The sequence below is a fragment of the Mytilus californianus genome, unplaced genomic scaffold (genome assembly GCF_021869535.1).
Source record: "Mytilus californianus isolate M0D057914Y unplaced genomic scaffold, xbMytCali1.0.p SCAF_2, whole genome shotgun sequence".
In the NCBI taxonomy this organism is placed as follows: Eukaryota; Metazoa; Mollusca; class Bivalvia; order Mytilida; family Mytilidae; genus Mytilus; species Mytilus californianus.
The window spans coordinates 75,485,948-75,506,159 of NW_026262668.1; the positions used below are offsets into that span (position 1 = coordinate 75,485,948).

At 33.2% G+C, this 20,212-nt stretch overlaps 1 protein-coding gene across 1 annotated transcript; it reads left to right on the forward strand.

The window, feature by feature from the left end:
- Positions 1 to 4,464: 4,464 nt before the first annotated feature.
- On the forward strand, positions 4,465 to 6,657 carry LOC127727678 (carbohydrate sulfotransferase 3-like). Its single transcript, XM_052234793.1, has 3 exons — positions 4,465 to 4,660; positions 5,652 to 5,665; positions 5,960 to 6,657. The coding sequence occupies exons 1-3, from the start codon at positions 4,491 to 4,493 to the stop codon at positions 6,529 to 6,531; spliced, it is 756 nt and encodes a 251-aa protein (XP_052090753.1). The 5' UTR covers positions 4,465 to 4,490; the 3' UTR covers positions 6,532 to 6,657.
- Positions 6,658 to 20,212: the final 13,555 nt, after the last annotated feature.

Sequence of the window (20,212 nt, forward strand, 5' to 3'; positions counted from 1 at the left end):
TATCTTGGGAGTTCGGTATTTTTTTTTAATTCATTTTTATTGTATTATAAAACGTAAGATATACAAACTAAGTTCAATCATGATAAGTTCCCCATACCATGGATTTGGGGAGATCTCACTATTATAAAAATCCCTGCCCATACGTGCCGTATTCTCGGTTCTTTTTTTACAAAGTCTCGGATGATGGGTTTTGAATCCAGAGTGTTTTCTTGATGTCAACAGTCAGCAAAGGCAACATTTCCGTTAATTTTCAGACTGTATACAAGGTTTCGAATCAATTATGGTGTGCAACTGAGATGAACATTAGTTATTGCAGTCTATAAATGAAAGCGTTATGTAAAGTATAAAATTGAGAATGGAAATGGGGAATATGTCAAAGAGACAACAACTCGACCAAAGAGCAGATAACAGCCGAAGGCCACCAATGGGTCTTCAGCGCAGCGAGAAAATCCCGCACCCGGAGGTGGGCCTCAGCTGGCCCCTAAATAAAAATGTGTACTAGTTCAGTGAAAATGGACGTCATACTAAACTCCAAAACATATAAATGAACTAAAATTAAAAAAAACATATTAGACTAACAAAGGCCAGAGGCTCCTGACTTGGGAAAGGCGCAAAAATGCGGCGGGGTTAAACATGTCTTGTGAGATCTCAACCCTCCGCCTATACCTCTAATCTGTAGAATAAAGAAACATACAGCAATAGTGAGCAATACGCACAGTAAAACCCAGTTTGTTCAATTTTATACACTAAATTCCTTGGTCTGTGGTTTTTAAATTTAATAAGATTCTGATGAACATGATTCAGTGATCAATAATGATCTAATATAACATGGTATATTAATTCCGAGGTGAATAATGATGTAAGATCACAAGCGAGATAAGAGCAGTAGCCAATATCTGTACGTGTATTCTACCAGTGGACTATCTTTTTCATAAGCTATAAATATTATAAATAAATTACTATTGTTAAGTTTTGCGTTGCTTGATTGGTTGTTGGTTGCTTAACGTCCAGAGTAGTTTTGCTTTGAGGTCCAGATCTAAGCCATTATATGTTAGTGGAACGATTATGTCCCTCAGTGCACAAATAATGGATATTAACAGCTAGAGGTCTATAGAAGAGTTGGTCAACTCAACCTGCATTTCATGTATGAATACTTTTGATTAAGTTGCTTTAATTTTATTGCTCGAAGGCTCACATATCAGAAACTACATGTGGAATACGTGATTTTTATCAAGGCACTAATCATGGATAGTTATGACAACAAAGAAAACTAAGGACTGAGCAACACGACCCCAAACAAAAACTGGGGGTGATCTTAGGTGCTCCGGGAGGGTAAGCAAATCCTGCTCCACATGTGGCTACCGTCGTGTTGCTTATGTAAATACCGTTGAAACCCGTTGATAAGTATAATTTGGTAGGTCACATTCTAGGAAAAGTGAACGGGATTGTAGTTATGACAATTGGAACATATTCGTCGTCATCTGTGAAACAGATATTCCATAACGGTCAACCAACTTGTCATGGCGTCCGTGAAATTTACGAAGGGATGATTTCAACTTCACCACTTGGAACTATTGGTTAAATAACTTACTTGTGAGCAGCAACTCTCTATCAAGGAAATCATGATAGGAAATACAAGCCCTAGAATATCGTATCAACTGGGAGATATATACTCCGTATGCAAGCGCTGCTGGAATTTTGCTACATAGAAATGTAAAGTTCACAATTGGGAAGCTGAAATCATCTCTTTTGTCGTACAGTTTTGTTTTCATCTGACCCTCATTGTCAATTTCTAGATGTAAGTCAAGATATGAGGCAATGACTTACATTTGAATGACTAACTTTAGGTTTAAGTCCAGATTAGAGCTGATTGAGCCTTCGTCGTGTCATTATCAAACGTGTTAACAGTACACAGACAAGTTGCTAACCTTCTACGTCATTTGGTCTCTGATTGAGAGTTGTCTCTTTGGCACTCATACCCCATCTTCTTATTTTTATATAAATAAATTACATTTCAACAGGAAACTATTGTATAAATATCTTAAGCACTTACCAACAATTCTCATCATCAATCTTTTTTTTCGAAACTAACCATGAAAATTAAGAAAATATAGAAGAAATAAGACTGCATTCGCTTTATGATCATTTATGATCATTGCAGAAACCCTGGGCTATCAGATAATAGTCCCAGGTTAAACAAGCATATAAACAAGTTAATTTTATACTTATAGCCTTTTTTATGAATGATTTTAAACATCTTCTCTACTTGCCTTACACCTTTTGACAAGAAAACAACCCAGATATACATAATATATGTTAACGACGACAAAGTATTACATAATTGATGTAATGCAGATTGACATTACATGTACATATTGTATATATATACATGTGCGTTATAGGAGACTCCTTGGCAGGTTAATATTGTAACATATGATCTCGTAAATGATATTACCGTCTTTATAACATATGTGATGCTTTGATACTTTTACACACATGTATGTTTCAACGCGAGCTTTATCATTCTTTTTTTTTATATGAAAAAATAATAAGCGGTTGTCAATAGAAATTTTGTATATGTTTTGCTTGGTGGCGACCATTTGATTTTTCGCGGATTTGGGGAGGCACAGGAGAAATTTGAGACAGTATATTCATGTTCACGTGATGCTTCAGCTGGCTTATTTATTTCGCGAAATTTATTTTTAATTTTGTTTGCACAATTTTTTTCTGCATATTGTCGGGCAGAATATTCATTTTCATTCTGTTTTGGACAATATTACTTCTTTTCAGCTCTAACCAGGCCAGGATATTCATTTCCCAAAATCCTCCTATCCCGACCCTCCCCCCCCCTCCCCCCCAAAAAAAAAATTAATCAAACTGACGTCCCCTTAATATAGCAAAATTATAACGAATAAGTAGGAAATAAATATGTTTGACGTTTGCGTTATAGAAGCTGTCTTTTACAAAATCGGGAGAAGGGAACGCAATTTACCATGCAAGAATACAAAGCTCGATATTCATGGATACTTATCATAACACAAATTCTCATAAGAATTCAGCATTTTGAATTAGAAAGATATTTAGCATTAATATCATAATATGTACATTTCAACTCCTTGGGGATAAAGATGGTATAAATAAACAAGGTTTATTAAGTTCATTTAGGTTTTTTTTCGCATGATTCAAATATCATTTTGGTTTGATGACGTTCTTGTTGATTCGAGATTTAAATAAGATGTGTTAGTGATTAAGGGACTATTGAAATTAACACATGTGTTATCCATTGACGAAGATAACAAAATCAAAATGATTATAAGTTCATTTTAAAACAAGCAAAATTCCAAAAACGTTAACCAATTGAAGCAGTTTTATCTATTGGTTGACATCGTCGACATTTACATTAAAATACAGATTACTGGTCTTAACGGGGGTCTAATACGTTGTCATCTTCTACCAAAATTGAAATTGGTACCATAGTAGTGTTGAACGCCACTAGATGTAGAAACATCGGTCAGTGTTACTTCAATTTTAACATTACTATAGTATGAACTTCGGAAGCAAACCTGGATGTCCATCATGGTTATTCTAAATTTTCTATTTGGATACACACTAATCTTTTCAATAAGTATGTATAATTCTCTTGTTTGTATCTGTATATATTGTGAATACTTCTAAATAATGCAAAACTGCATACGCAAAACTACAGTTATTGTGTCTGGAATCAAAATTACGCCGTTTGTTTGTTTTATTACCTCTGTATGTTTGAAGGCAAGCATGAAGGATATATGTATATCGTATGAAAAACTTTCATTACGTTTGTTCGGTGCTCTAAATTTAAATATTTTCCCAGGTTGTAGTTTTCCCGTTCTATAAGTATACGAAACCGAACTAACTGATCTATACGCTACAGTATGTGCTAGCTTCCCTCATTTTGTAAAGACTAATATATAAATGGAAAAAAAGACGATTATGTAAAACTAAGCATTTATAACTAACAGTTACGCCCTTGGTAAAACAAAGAAATCCACGCAATACAATTTCGAAATAGAATTGGAAGAAGTTTTCGTTGATTAAATTTGTTCTGAAATAAAAAAAAAAATGCAACGCATTTAATTTTAATTCATATATACGAAAATATTAGATAGGATTAAATCATTGTGGAGTTGTATCTAATTCTTCAAATTCATAATAAACAGGTTCCTTTATATAAACATACAAAAATAACTAAGAGTCCCTTGTCCTCAGCTCCCCAGACTGTTTCATAAAGGAATCTGTTTATTATTTATTTGAATTATAAACTTCGTCTGAAATTTAGCCTAACAATGTTAGATAAACATGGATACAGACTTGTATACGTATATTATATATTTCAAATCAGCTTATTTTTGTTGTTGTTTATTGTTTGTATTTTCTACAAGCATAATTGTATACAGATTTACATATTATTTCTTTTTCCCCCAGTTTGTATACACGCCAAACCGCCGGGATTAATGTTACCATCGACGAAATCTGTGACACAGGTATTACTCATCGGACAGATGAGAAGTGGGTCGTCGTTTACTGGTGAACTTTTCAACCAACATCCTGAGGCCTTTTATATGTTCGAACCCCTACGTGGTCTTCTACAAGCAAATATTACAGATAAACAATCTGTTCTAAGGTAACATTGTTATTGTAAATTTCTTAAGATTGTGTAATAATCAACTTGAATGTAAGGGGGAAACAACAAAAAAGCAAAGACCTAATTGTTTGGACCAATATTTGTATACAGTTTTGTATTGCATGTATTTAGATGGCTATTTTCAATTGAATAACCGAAAATAAGTTGATAAAGATTTTTTTCAAGGGAACCCTACATTAAGAGTCTTTTCTACTGCACCATTTTTAATCGAAAATATGTCAGTTGGTTCTTGATACCTCCTGTATATCATCGTTTCTTTGAATATATAAATAATGTTATAACAATGTTGATCTGTTCCTCTTCAGTTACAACACTGTTTGGAATTAAATGATAGTGAATTGGTCTCATGATAAGGTTCTTTATGAAATATTTAGGATAAAGCACAACGTTGGAACCTACATGGCAATCGTTACTCAGTATTAAAATTAATTTTTTATAACCAATGCATTGGAATTTTATTGAAACCACTAGATTTGTTTAGAGAAATATCATTCTCTAATCTCTGCACGTAATCTAAGACCAAATATTATTGAATTGGTTTAAAGATCAGTAGGTCAAAGGTTGAAGATCACAATTGCTAACACTAGTTGTATATAGTATAAAAATTTCAAAATCTTGGTTTGAAATCTCTTTGCTCTGGCTTTTAATTTTTTTCAGAAATATTTATCATGTACATTCAGTTGGGTTGCTATTATCTTAAAGTTCCCACAAAATGGAAGAATTGTATAATTTTGTTCTAAATGTACCAAGTTTGTTTTAGTTCGCATAAGTGTAACAAAAATAGAAATTCGACCCGAAGAGTTTAAATCTGACCTTTGTATTAATTTTATACTCCTGATGAATTAGTTCAGTGATTGTTTTTCCTATTATTTACAATCAGAAAATTACCAGAAACATAGATAAAGAAAAATGCACTGAGCTTGCTCATTAACTTTATCTTTCAATTGTTTTTTTTTCTTAATTTTTTTAGTTTTGTTTTGACAGGTATACATTTGTTATCATTAAAAAGAAAAAAAATAAAGAATTTCAAATACACATGTCCCTTAATAGGCAGTTTGTTCCAACAAACATACTCAACCGCACTATGAGTTCGTTTTCTATTTTGTAGATCAGTGATTGGATTTCCTCTCGAAGAAGGGGTGTCAAACATAATGAAGGGCATTCTAGAATGTGATTTTTCTCAAATTTCTTCAAACATACTCAAGAACGATTTTATGCTTCGATCGATAAAGACTTCCGAGTTTTATACATGTTTTAGAAAAAATAAAACATCAACAGAAAAATTCCAAAAATGTTTGGAATCACTCACAAACAGATGTAAACAGTCTTCACTTCGAGTTGTTAAATCAATAAGAATGACAACTGAGTTGGCTGAAACACTACTGTCATCTTTACCCAATTTAAAAATAGTATATCTGGTTAGAGACCCGAGGGCAATAATCCAATCTAGAATGATGCTTAATCTCGTCGATGAACAGAATCTTAAGACAGAATCTACCGAACTTTGTAGCAGAATGGATAAAGACATGCATTTCATAAAAAAATCGACCATGAAAAGAAGGATAAAAATTGTGCGATATGAAAAATTTGCAAGAAATTCCGTATCTGAGGCGAAGGATTTATTCAAATTTGTTGGTAGTGAGTTTCATACTGATATTGTAAAATGGATCGAACAAAACTCTGTTAAATCTACAAATTTTAACCCATATTCCACGTCGAGAAACTCTTCGGAATCCGTAGGCCGTTGGCTAACGCAAATTAAACGTGAAACTGCCTTAAAAGTTGACGAATCGTGTGTAAACTTATACAAAGCCGTAGGCTATAAAGAATTCGATGATTTGATAGAGTAAATTTTGGTCTCATCACTCTTGTTTAAACTTGTAACTTATTATGTACTGTTTTCTAAAAAAAAAGTCTGTACATTTTCAAACGTATTCCAGCAAAGAATGATAAGAGATAGATGTCCCAGAACTACATCTCAGTTAACCGAAATAAAATGTTGTTATTTAAAATATTTTTATATAGCCGCCTTTAGTCCCCCCACTAATGTCATTGTATACCTGGTAACGGTAAGGGAGCCTACCATTTGATTTTTATGGCCGGGGGGGCTAGGATGAAAAATTTTGTCCTGCTTTTTTTTAGTTGTAATCTCTGTCCTGCCTTTTTATTTTTTACTCTATTCGGTCCTGCCTTTTTTTACTAGTTTATCCTGAATTTTTTTACACAAATTATCATCCTGCCTTTTTTTTTTTAACTAAATTGCTCATCCTGCCTTTTTTTTTACTCAAAACTCCTGTCCTGCCTATTTTTTTCAAATTTCATCCTAGCCCCCCCAAGTTTGTTGGGATGTAAAAGCGTTGACCGAAGAACATTTTGTTTGTTCTAAACATGTGCGCACGGTCAACGCTTTTACAACCCTATAAAATTACTAAAAGAAGCATGGAGTAATTATAATTAAGTTTTTTTGCTAGAATCATGAAAACACGATTTATATCAAGTTTTTCTTTCATTTACCTGTGCACTTTATTGTGGAAGCTCGTGTCATCATGAATGTTACATTTCATTTTGAAATGAAGGTTAACTTCAGAATGTCGCGAGATTGCTGTTAGCCAATCAAAATAACGTATTACAATGAAACATACATGTAATGTAATTATTCTAATATGACGTGCTTCTTTCGCTTTGTAAACTAAACAACAGCGTGATAAAATTCTCGATAAATCTATACTTAGCGCAGACTCAGAGATGTGCATATTATTGGCTGTTACTATACTCCCACGTAAATCCACATGTATCGTAACCTATGTGACTATATGGAACGCCAACACTGTCTTGTTATGCCCATTTTCATTATATGATGTGCATTTACCTTTATTTGATGTGCACTTGTCATTATATGATGTGCAAACACCTTTATATGATGTGCAAACATCCTTATATGATGTGCAAACATCCTTATATGATGTGCAAACATCATTATATGATGTGCAAACATACTTATGTGATGTGCATATATACTTATATGATGTGCATATATACTTATATGATGTGCTTATATACTTCTATGATGTGCAAATATACTTATATGATGTGCAAATGTACTTATATGATGTGCGAATGTACTTATATGATGTGCAAACATTCTTATATGATGTGCAAACATTCTTATATGATGTGCAAATGTACTTATATTATGTGCAAAGATCTTTATATGATGTGCAAATATACTTATATGATGTGCAGATATACTTATATGATGTGTACATATCATTATATGATGTGTACATATCATTATATGATGTGCAGTTACCATTATATTATGTGCAAATATCTTTATATGATGTGGTTGTGTCATTATATTATGTGCTTGTAATCTTATATGATGTGGTTTAGTTTACTTCATTATATGATGTCGAAACGTCATTATATGATGTGCTTTCATCGTCGTTATGGTCAATGAACATGATTACGATTAGAATGATTACTGTCTACGTCATAACTGATTCCGATCTGCTTCTGTAAACTATAAACCCAGCTCAAATATGTGTCTATCGCTAGCGAGAGTGCAATTAATAGGAAAAATGAGACAATGCAATTTAACAAAATCAACGTTTCAAACATTTCGGAGGTGGATTAAGATCAATTAATACAGGAGCTAATTGGAGAAATTTGCGGCTGTGGCGAAAATATGATAAAACAAATTTTGAGGCTCTTTATAGCTTGCTATTTGGGTTAAGCAAATGCTCAAGTTGAAGGTCGTACTTTGACCTATGATTGTTTACTCTTACAAATTATGACTTGGATGGAGAGTTTTCTCATTGGCTCTCATACCACATCTTCTTATTTCTATTCATTGCAAAATGCACCATTGAACTCACAGTCAGTTTAAAAATATTTCACAACAATAGCTATAAAATTATCTACTCGTGCATAATATGGCGAGATGGTTTGTTTGAAAAAATGTTAATTGAATAATATAAATGGCAAGATGTATAATGTAGTGTTACTCCTACAAAACCATACAAAGCCGGTAATATTTGTGATATGACGTATACATGTAGTATTTTGCATGCTTAGTCCACGTACTGCCCGCGAAATGCGAAATGGTCAGGTTGGGTAATGTTCACATATTTGTAAATATAGATTGTTTATTTTCAATTTATTTTAATGGAGATTTTTTTAATTGCTAATAAAATTCTGCAACTTGAGTATGACAACAGATTTGGAGTGGCGTCAACGGTTTCTGAGATACAGAGGGGTTGATTCCTGGTGAAGTGTTTTGAATCTTATTTTTCATCCGATTAGATGGGATTTTTTTCATTGTGTACTCATTTTGATCCTTTTCGGTAATGTCAAAGGATTTTACGTAGTTCATACGGTTATTTAGTTAAAAGAAAAAAAAAACAAAAAAACACTGAAAATCACACTTTGCCACACTTTTTCAATTTAGGGTATTTGATATTTTTATTTTCCAACAGAGATGAATGTGGTGATGCCCGTCTTTTGCATTATGTTCCTCGTTTTCGTCTCTTTAAAGAAAGAATTAAATGCATTAAACGTGTCCAAATCCTTACTGTGTCCACCTTATTACTTTGTCCACACTCTTTGTTTCAACACTTGCCCAATTGTTCCGCGCTTTCGCTGGCATCTTCTAGTAATTATAATTCGAAATACTTTGCTTGCTTGTGACAATGGTGTTCGACAAGGAGTAAACTTATCACCTTTTCGTTTCTATTTTCTTTACTTTTGATTGACTAAAAAAAATTCTTAGTGAGTAAAAATATTACAGGACTTAACAGAACTATACCAGAAGATCTGGAAAGAGAATTAGAAATATATCTTAAATTTTTTATACCTCCTGACTAAAGACTTTGAAACCTCTCTCTCTTGTTTTGTATAAATTGTAAAATTATTATTGTTATCTCTGTACTGATGTCATACATTGACTTTATGAGAATAAAGATATAGATTTAGAGGCCATAATTATACCGGTATGGATGATTGAATGATTAATTTGTTGATTGATTTATATTTACCGCCACTTTCAACACTTTCATGCTATTTCGTGGCGATGAGTTTATATTGGTGGAGGAAGCCGAAGTTCCCAGAGAGACCACCCAACCTTCGTTTGGAAAACTGACAATTCTGGTCAATTAAGATAGGAGTCGAGCTTACCTGCCACATGCGGTATTCGAACTCACACACCTAAGTGTCGACAGACAAGTGATACAGTAGTTCGACTATCCACACCACTCGACCAGCGAGCGCCCATCTCTTTCATCCGAAATGCTTTAAAGGAGATATGGAATGAACTTCAACTCGGTGGTTTTCATTTGCTTTCAGCTTTTTATTATGTTTTCGTGCATATATTTCACAACTTCAATATAGATGGTTATGGATGGATGCTTGATGTGCAGCGTCAAATTGATATGCATATTCGTACAAGAACATGTTACAGCTATTTTCCTGATGTATGTAGTTTAAAGGTTTGGTTGGCTTGCTTGCTTTGTTTTTTTAAATGTTTGTTCAAGCATTCAATAACATCATACCAGCTGAAACCCAGCCTATCTGTTGATTAGAATTGTAAAACTTAATTAAAATGCATGAGCAAACAGTTATAAAAACAAAGCAATCAAGCCAATCAAACCTTTAAACTACATGCATTAGGAAAATAGCTGTAATGTGATATGAATATTAACCCTGCTTTGTACTAGACCGACACCCTGAGCCGGATTTTTAACATGCTAGTTCACAAGGTAACTTTCCGAAGGAAGACATGTCACCTTACCCGGACAAATTCTTCTGATTCCGAGCCGACCAGCTTTTGCTCTTATTCCTTAATTTCGCGGGCTTAGCAGGGAAGCAGCAAATATCAATTTGAAAGTCTTTGGATTTGACCTGGCCGGGGGTCGAACCCATGACCTCTCCCACTCTCTATGCGAACATGCTACCACGAAAGCACCACCACATGCAGTAACCCGCAATATAAAAGGTTTTGTGGGAAGCCGCTCATTTTTTGGTGAGGGGGGGGGGGGGGGGGGGGGGCAACATTTTTGGAAAATGTTTGATTCCAAATTTCTTGAAAGAGATTTTATATTTTCAGAAGGGGAGCGAAATAGTTTGTTTCCATTTTAAATCAGGGAAAAATAAAACAATAATGAAATTAAAAAAAAAAATAACCATGTTCTTTTTTTATTAAAGTCCATCAAGGAAATACACGTGCTCCTACCCACACTACAGTCGGTGTCTAACAAATGATTAATATATAATGTACAGATCATCTGTCTCAGCTTTGGTTACAAGGATCTGACAACACTTCGTTTTACTTTCTGTCCTGGTTAATATTACATCAGCCAATAAAATTTCAGCCTTCATATTTTTGAAGGTGTGGATCAATCCGACAAAACCAGAGAATCCCAATGGTCTTGAATTGAGCGTTTTCAGATCGGCGTAAGCAAAGCTTGAACACACAATACCTGTAATCTAATTAGATTGGTGTCTAAATGAACTTAAACACTGCATTTATTTATTGTTTACTGAGACCTGTTGTTCTCTTACAGATAGAGAGTTGTATTTTGAATTTTTCAAAGTGAAGATTTACGGCAGCGGCTTTTAATATTTTGCGTTTATCCTGGAAACTATAATAGATTTAAAAAAACAAATAGTGCAATGTGTCTGAGTAAACTCTATAGTAAAGGTCCTTTTTGGGCAATTTTGGCTCTTCAGAGTTTTGTTGTTTTATTGGCTATTATCTTGATAACTTATCTATAGAGAAACCTTTTCTTGAAAACTGGTATAGACAAGAACAGATATAATCAAAGTAGTGAAGTACTGATCATCGGATGACCGCAAATTCTTGTGGATGGTCTCAAGCACTTGTCCCAGAAAAAAATCATATCTGTACCTGAAAGTAATGTTAATGTACAGAGATATATTTTTTTTCTGAGACAAGTTCGTGCGTGGATGATGAATAAATGTTCGGGAATTCAACCTCACCGTAATAACTATTATATTGTAGTGGTACAAATTATATATTATTAATCTGTGATCTAAAAAAAATATTTTTATGAGTATTCATTGAAGAAATAAACTTATACCAAGCGATAAGGAATGTTATTTTGCACTCTATAATGTCCGTATTTTAAATCGGTTACCAGTCAAAAACGAAAGCTACGTAAGTAGAAATCTCTTTGGTAACAATACATCGGAATGTTAAAATGAATAAATAAGTAATAATTATGGTAATTTTCTTTCATTGGGGTGGGGACGTGTGAGGAAACAGTGGAATTTCTCTTATTTTTTTTCAAGTCTACACCTTGAAGAAGGAAAAACAGTCAATAAATACCCCCTTTTCCAAAGACCTACAAATTTCAACCCCCTCCCTCCCTCTTCCCAAAAAAGCCACCACCGGACAATTACACCCATACGCACATACACACATTTTCAATACTTTTGTTCGTAATAACAAAAAAATCGTATTAAGTTTCTAAATGCATTATAAGTTTAAAATATTGCGTCGGTAGTGAATCTAGAACTTCAAGTGTGGAAGTTGTTTGCGACTTCACGAACTTAATTTGGATTTGCCGGTTATGGTCTCATTAATATTTACCACACCTTCATTCGATATTAGCTTCAGCTGAAAAATTTTCTGCTAGTGAAATTGTTGAAACTAAGGATTCAGGTTTTAACAATTGAGGCGTGCGGAACCAGGCGTAAAAATTGATGCCTATGGATTTTGAAGACATCGCCATAACATTATACCGCAAATCTATAACTATATAAAATTGAATGCACCTTTCCATTAAAAAAATGATGAAATTAAAGGCCCCTTTTATTTCTTCCGATCCCTCTTTTTGGGGTTACAAATGACTGGTCCTTTATATAAGCCATTACCCTATCAAAGTCCGATTTTTTCCCATTCTTTTATGTCTATCTTGAGAATATATAAAGAGAAACTCGAACAGCTAAAATAATCAGCAAGGCAAAATTTACATTAATGTACATACTAGAAATTCGTGTATTAACTTCTTATAGATTATTTTTTTTATGGTGTACAGAAATTGACAAATATAATGCCCTCCCTTGTTAAAATGAGCATAGAGCATGAAATAAAAGAATTATTTCTTAAATCTAATAATCTTAACCGTATGTTCATTATTGCAGACTCCGTATGTTTATTATTTTAGACCAATCGATTAAAACAAAACGTTGCAATTAATATATTTTGACATTTTTCCAACAATATCAGGTATGATTTTTTACATCTTCAAACGAGATACTAATATGCCAAGGTTTATATCTTTTTAAATCTCAACCATTTTCCAAACGACAGCTAAAAATTTGAGCCTGATTAATTGTTACTCCGCAGAAGCAGATCGGAATCAGTTCTGACGTAGTGAGTAATCGCTTTAATCGTAATCATGTTCACTGACCATCCGGACGATGAATGCACATCATCATAATGATGTTTCGATATCATGATAATGATGTTCTGACATCATATAAAGATGTAAACCGAACCACACCATATAACGATGTTAGTACATAACATAAGGATAAGTTCACATCATATAAAGAAGTTTGCACATAATATAAAGACATCTGTACATGATATAAGATAATTTGCACATCATATAAGACCATTTGCACATCATATAAGATAATTCGCACATCATATAATATAATTTGCACATCATATAATATAATTTGCACATCAGATAATGTCAAATTGTCATCATATAAAGGTGATTGCATATCGTATAAAGGTGATTGTACATCACATAATGCCGTTTCTACATCGTATAAGGAAAGCATCACATAATATAAGGACTCAATCACATTACATAATGGAAAAAGCACATCATTTAATGAATTGTGGACATGATATAAAGATGTTTGCACCTCATATAAATGTGTTTGGACAGCATATAAGGACAACTTCACATCATATAATGACAAGTGTACATCATATAAGGACAAGTTCACATCACATAATGACAAGTGTACATCATATAAGGATAAGTGCACATCATATAATGTCATTTGCACATCATATAAGGGTAAAATGACATCATATAATTGCAAATGAACATCATATAATGAGAAATGTCATAATAAGACAGTGTCGGCGTTCCATATGCATACACTATGTTGATTTCGTTGTGTTCAAATTAAAATTGAAAAAGAAACTACAGAACCGTTATTCCTATTCTAATGAATAACAAAAAGAATTAATGTATAAAATCAAAATAAAATTCCGCGAAATTTCATGAATGATCTTGGCGCCTTAACGTCATGTCAAAACATGACGTCATACGAAGGAAAACTCTCAACCTGAACATTATTCCATTACATGTACGCTCTAAATTCGGATAATATCGCATTAAAATGGAGTTTTGAGGTAGGTGTTGTTTCATTTTCTATTCTATACACCTTATCGCTATTCCCGGCTGATCCGAGAATCTGTCCCGCTTGAACTTTTGACGTCATACAACAATCACTTTTCCATTGTGGCGTCAGATATTTTGTATTGTGACGTCAAAATTTTACGGGAACCTGTGGGATGTCCAGTAATGGCGGACAAATAGCGATAAGGTGTATTGCATCATTCGCACATTCATGGATTTCAGCAAGTCAACATGGCGGCTCACTCCTTTAGTTACGACATGTCAATTGTTAATTTGACTGTAAATAGTAGCCAACGAAAAAAATGTTTGGGTTAAGAATTATAAGGATTGAGCACATTAGAAATAATTCATGCAAGCCTTAGATTTATTTGAAATTTGTAGCTTTTATCTTACTGGGGGTAAAATAGAACAGCCATATGCGGCACACGGCAATCTTATACCTTCGCTTCAGTTTTTCAAATTACCGTATTTGTCCTATTAGAATCGAAATAATTCATGCAAGCCATAGATTTGTAATCATTTTCACATGGCCTGGGGCATGTGAAAATTTACAACAAATCTATGGCTTGCATGAATTATTTCTTAAAGTAATCCACTCCATAAGAATGAGACAATGGAACATTTAATCGTCATCAAGGTAAGGAAATTTAACAAAAGAAGGGATAGGTCGCATATTCGACAAAAAAAAACCCCGATTGAAATAAGAAATGAAACGCATGAAAGGCATTATTAATCTTAATACACAACAATTATAGGATGATATATCCATCGCACCTAAAGGTAAACTCAAAAACCACACTGATGAGACAATATGGGTAGAGATTAAAGGTAAAGGTCAATCATTTCTTCTTTGTGGTACTTATATGCCTGAGTGGACGGACAATGACTATTGGACAAGACTTAATCATTCACTGGGATTGAGTTACCAGCTAAATGAGAATATTGTGATAACAGGAGATTTGAACTCTGATTTATTTCAATTCATAAGATACAATTAATCTTTTTAATCTAGAAAATGTAATAAATAAACCGACAAGGGTGACTGTACACAGTAGCACATTGCTAAACCCGATAATAATCAGCGACACAATTAAATATTCTATTGCCGACGTACTTAAATTACCGTCTGAAATAAGTGATCACGATGCATCTTTAATATTTTTAGAATGTCCGAGATTTTCATCAAAATCATTCAAAAGAGAAATTTGGTTGTACGAAAAAGCAGATTTAAATAAATTTTCTTTAGGACTTGATTCTGTCGGTGGGATGAACTTTTTTCTAATGTTGAGGATGTTGACGAGATGTGCAATACATTTACTCAAAAACTCCTTGACATCGCAAGGCAGAGCATCCCAACTCGACATGTTTACAGACGAAACAATGACAGACCATGGTTTGACAACGAGCTTAGGGTAAGGAAAGATTATTTGCAGATGACACATCTCTCAGCTACTCTAGTCGTGACACGTCACAATCTGAGTGAGCTGAGCGATTGGTCTAAGAAATGGCTGATGTCCTTTAACCCCAAAAAAACAGAAATTATGTTGTATTCATACATTGAAACTCCGGAAATGAATTTCATATTCAATGGTAAGAATATTCAAGTTACAGATTTTCATAAACATTTGGGTGTTACATTTAGTAGAGACGCTAAATGGAACACCCATATGGAAGGTATCATAAAAAATGTATCGAAAGATTTGAATGTACGTTTGTACTTAGAAAATTAAAGTACAACTTAAGCAGGAATAACTTAGAAAAGCTATATTTGACTTTTATAAGACCGTTACTCGAATATGCCTGTGAAGTTTGGGATAATATAAGTGTGGGTTATTGTAACAAATAAGAGCAGCTGCAGCTTGAGGCAGCCAAAATTGTAACAGGTCTTCCTATTTTTACTAGTAGTAGAATTATTTATGATGAGATTGGTTGGGAAACTCTAGCTGAACGAACAGAAAGGAGGAAGTTACAATTATTTTTATAATATTCAACATAATAATGCACCAGCCTATCTTTGCAATTTAATTCCACCAACAATCCAAAGTACAGCTGTTTACCCCTTACGTAATGGGAATGACATAATATACCCTTTTTGTAGACTTTCATTGACCCAAGAATCCTTCATACCTTCAACTATACCACTGTGGAATAACCTTAATGTGGTGACCCGCAACTTTGACTCTTGAGGTAAATTTAAAACCGAATTAAAAAATTTTAAACTGAATTCAAAAGCCCAAGTACCTAAACATTATGAATTTGGCAATCTTAAACTCAACATCATTTTGACTCAACTTAGATACTCCGCTTCTTTTTTGAATCATTGTCTTAACAGAGTCAATATCATTTCAGATCCGTCTTGTCGCTGTGGTGCTAAGCGTGAAGATGCAGATCACTTCTTTTTTGAAGTCCTAATCATGCGAATATAAGAAAAAAACTATCTAATAATCTGAACTGGTTACCAGAGAACTCTCCACTAAATTTATACATCTTTACCTCCGGTGATTCGTCATTAACTAATGATGAAAATGAAAGAATTTTAAAGAATGTATATGAATTTATCAAAGAGTCAAAGAGGTTTTTAATTGTATAATATAGCACACCACAGTGCATATACATGTATATTGTGAACAACCATTCATATCATCACACATCATCTTTTTACGTATATCCAATATATATAATCTATTGTTTGCATGCATGCTTTGTAAAAATTCTATTGTTATAAATTGTTCATTGGAGAAGACTTTATAAGTTTGATTTACTTTTGTCTCATCCCTTTTGCATATTTAGCAAATAAAATATGTTTAAGGCGAAGTGTACGTAATATAACTACTCCACAGACTTTTTTATATTTTACATGTGGATTTTGCTTGTAAAATTACATCAGAATATAAAATAAAAAAGGGGGTAACCGTTTTCGTTTTTCAGATACAAGCTGTTAAAACTAACAGCATGATACGCCAGAAATACAAAGGATAATATATATAGGGAAAATCATAAAAAACGGCAGATATTTTTACTTTATCATGATTTTCTAATTCGTTGGTCAACAGAATTTTTTTAAAATTCGAAATGCGATTCAAAAATAAACGACGAATCCATTGGTGCAAAGAAAGTCCTTAGCAACCGTGCTAGTTTTCAAGCTATATTCTCTTGAAGTTTGATTTTAAGCGGGAAATTATAAAATATTCGGCGACGTTATTGATGTCTGCTGTAACGTCACCACAAATTCTACTCTATAACGCTAGTATACCCATTGTACTGTACAGTATTGTTATACAAATCGTGAGTGTGTGTAACACATTTTCCTGAGTATTGGAAATGCTAAAAAAAAATAAAAGCGTAATCGGTTGACATGGTTGATAATGATACAAACTGAAAAATGTTAAATGATATTTCTGCTGCCAAAATAATGCAAATTGGCAAATAAATATACTGCAAGTGAAAGAAAGTGACTGTATAGACTTTAACTCCATTATTTATTGATTAGACAGGGTTCCACATCTTTTCTTTTAAATATTTGTATTGTTCTAATAATTTTAAATAAAATATCGAGTTGTCCAGATTAGTACAGAATGATTCTATACATATTTGAAAAATTCGGTTATAATATTAGGATCGCTTCTTTTCATCCTCACCATTAACGGCACTATGCGAGGTATTGCGTACACAACCCATTCTATTTGTCAAGTTCACACACGTGCACGTGATTCTACAATTTTTCTTGAAAATTTCCTGTCTCGATAGCTTTCCTTTTTTTTTAACTACACGACAAGGCATTATACATGGTATAATGTTTGCTGGAGATTCATTAACAAAGGAAATAATTTCTTGTACCATTATTTCTTAAATTTCCACATGTACGACTAAGATAAAATTAAGAAATCTGCAAATGCATATTATCTTGAGAATGGCTGTAATAAGGTCAAAAGAAGAACCCGTATATGAATTTCAGCAAAATAAAACAGATCGGAGTTTTTTATATAACTTCCCGTTGCATAGATCACTGCCTGTGTTATGCCTTAGCATTGTGTATATTGTAATGCTAAAGCCGTATTGTTAAGTCTAAGTCTAAAGCTTTGTGTATTATAGTTATATGCTGTAAATGTGCTGGTCACACGGTCATAATATAAATGTACTGGTGTCATGATATAAATGTACTGGTGTCATGAAATAAATGTACGTATGTAATGCTATACGAATGTGCGTATGTAATGCTATACGAATGTACCTATGTAATGATATATGAATGTACGTATGTAATGCTATACTATGTATGTATGTAATGCTATACGAATGTACCAAGGGCGATGTTATGAGAATGTAATCATCCAGTATGATGCTAAAAATGTTTCAAGTGTAAATTCATTAGATTGTATCCAGTATAATGTAAGGAGACCACTTCTAAGCAAGGATCGAAGCTCATAAACTCGGCAATAAAATCAGGACCTTTAGAAAGTTCGGAGAGCCGACAACCTTGCTTCGGAAGTTGGAAGGAGACTGTTCATAATATAATGCTATACGAGTTTACCTTGCGTATTGTGCCTGTATCTAATGCAAATAAATTGGGTTTTTTAATGTGATATAGAAATAAGGAGATGTGGTATCATTGCAAATTGGACAACTATTTGCCACAGTTTAAGGTAGATCTATCGGGTGTATTTTTTCTGTGCGTCCTTTCTGGTCATGTTGCAAAATTACTTATTTGTTTTACAAATAGTTTACCAAGTATCATTCAATATACAGCACAATACCTACAACTTAAAATTTAAAGATTGAACTATCAATATTTTTTTTCAAGAAAAATTAGGCCCGTGACCCCCCCCCCCCCCCCCCTTTTTTTATATATATATACTTATATATTTCAGAAGTATTAATTAACGAAATTATCTCTTCGAATTTTAGACAATTCTATCGTTTAATGTTTCTTCAATAAGGAAAACTTAAGTTTCCCCTATATAAACAAAATAAAATACCCTGAATGTGGTTACTTTCAATGTATTGTTAAGAAAAAACAAGGTCCGCGATCCCCAGTTTTTATATTGAAATTTGAAATTACTTTGACCGAAAAGTCTTTTACAGAAGCTGACGAAACATTTATCGCCGAAAATTTTGACACCCTACTGCCTTATTGAATGAAGTGGATATAAGCAATTATAATAGGCAACCATAAGGCCATCAACCATGAGAAAAATTCCTAACGTTTAGTCGGCTATAAAAGGCCCCGACATAGTAACATTATTTTCTTCACCCTCTCCCTTCTTCCCTATACCTTATACTCTATAATTCTATAATACTAGTAATCTTCAATATTGAGACTTGAGAAGAAAAAATACTTCAAAATTGTATTCTCTACTTCTGAATGATACACAAAAGAACAACACAAGAATGCAAATTTCGCTATCCTTTTGACAAGGAGCAGAGATGACACTGTCTTTTATCTCTAGGAATTCTATTCCATCTGCCTGTTTCTATAGGTATTTTAAAGTTGCAGCATTGCAGTTAAGTAATATTTTTACGATCTGCAAGTGAGAGTCTTACTAAATATTTTTCTAAGTCAAATTAAGGTCGATTTTGAAAAGACTATAACATTTCCCCGTCGATGAGTTTTGGATTTGACTGTGCCATTGTTGGATGAATTCATCTGTTAATCTTTGCTTAATATTCGTTTTTATCTGAATTGGATCGATTTTCGATTGAAGATTCCATATCAAGCTAAATCCAGTATTGTCAAATATAATTTTTTACATGTTCAATCCATTTAAACGTATGCAATAAAGATTCGTTCAATTTTAACATTGTAGAGTACAAAATGGAAGAAAGTTTACGATTATTGCAAAAAAACAACTAACAAAGTACAAAATGCTCAGAAGTAAATGAAAACACAGGCGCTTGGGGCATCGAACCCCTCTCCCTTTTTATTAAGAGGGGAAGCTTGTGTGAACTACAATTATTGTAAGACTGTATGGATAAGAGCAAGAACACATACGATAGGGGATTGAAAATGTTTAACTAAAAAAAAATAATTAAAACAAAGTTTAAAAAAAAGATAGAGAAAGGAAAATGGGGTCCATGTCCAAAGCGCTTGTGGGAATGATACAACAATTTACAAGTTATATCTTCG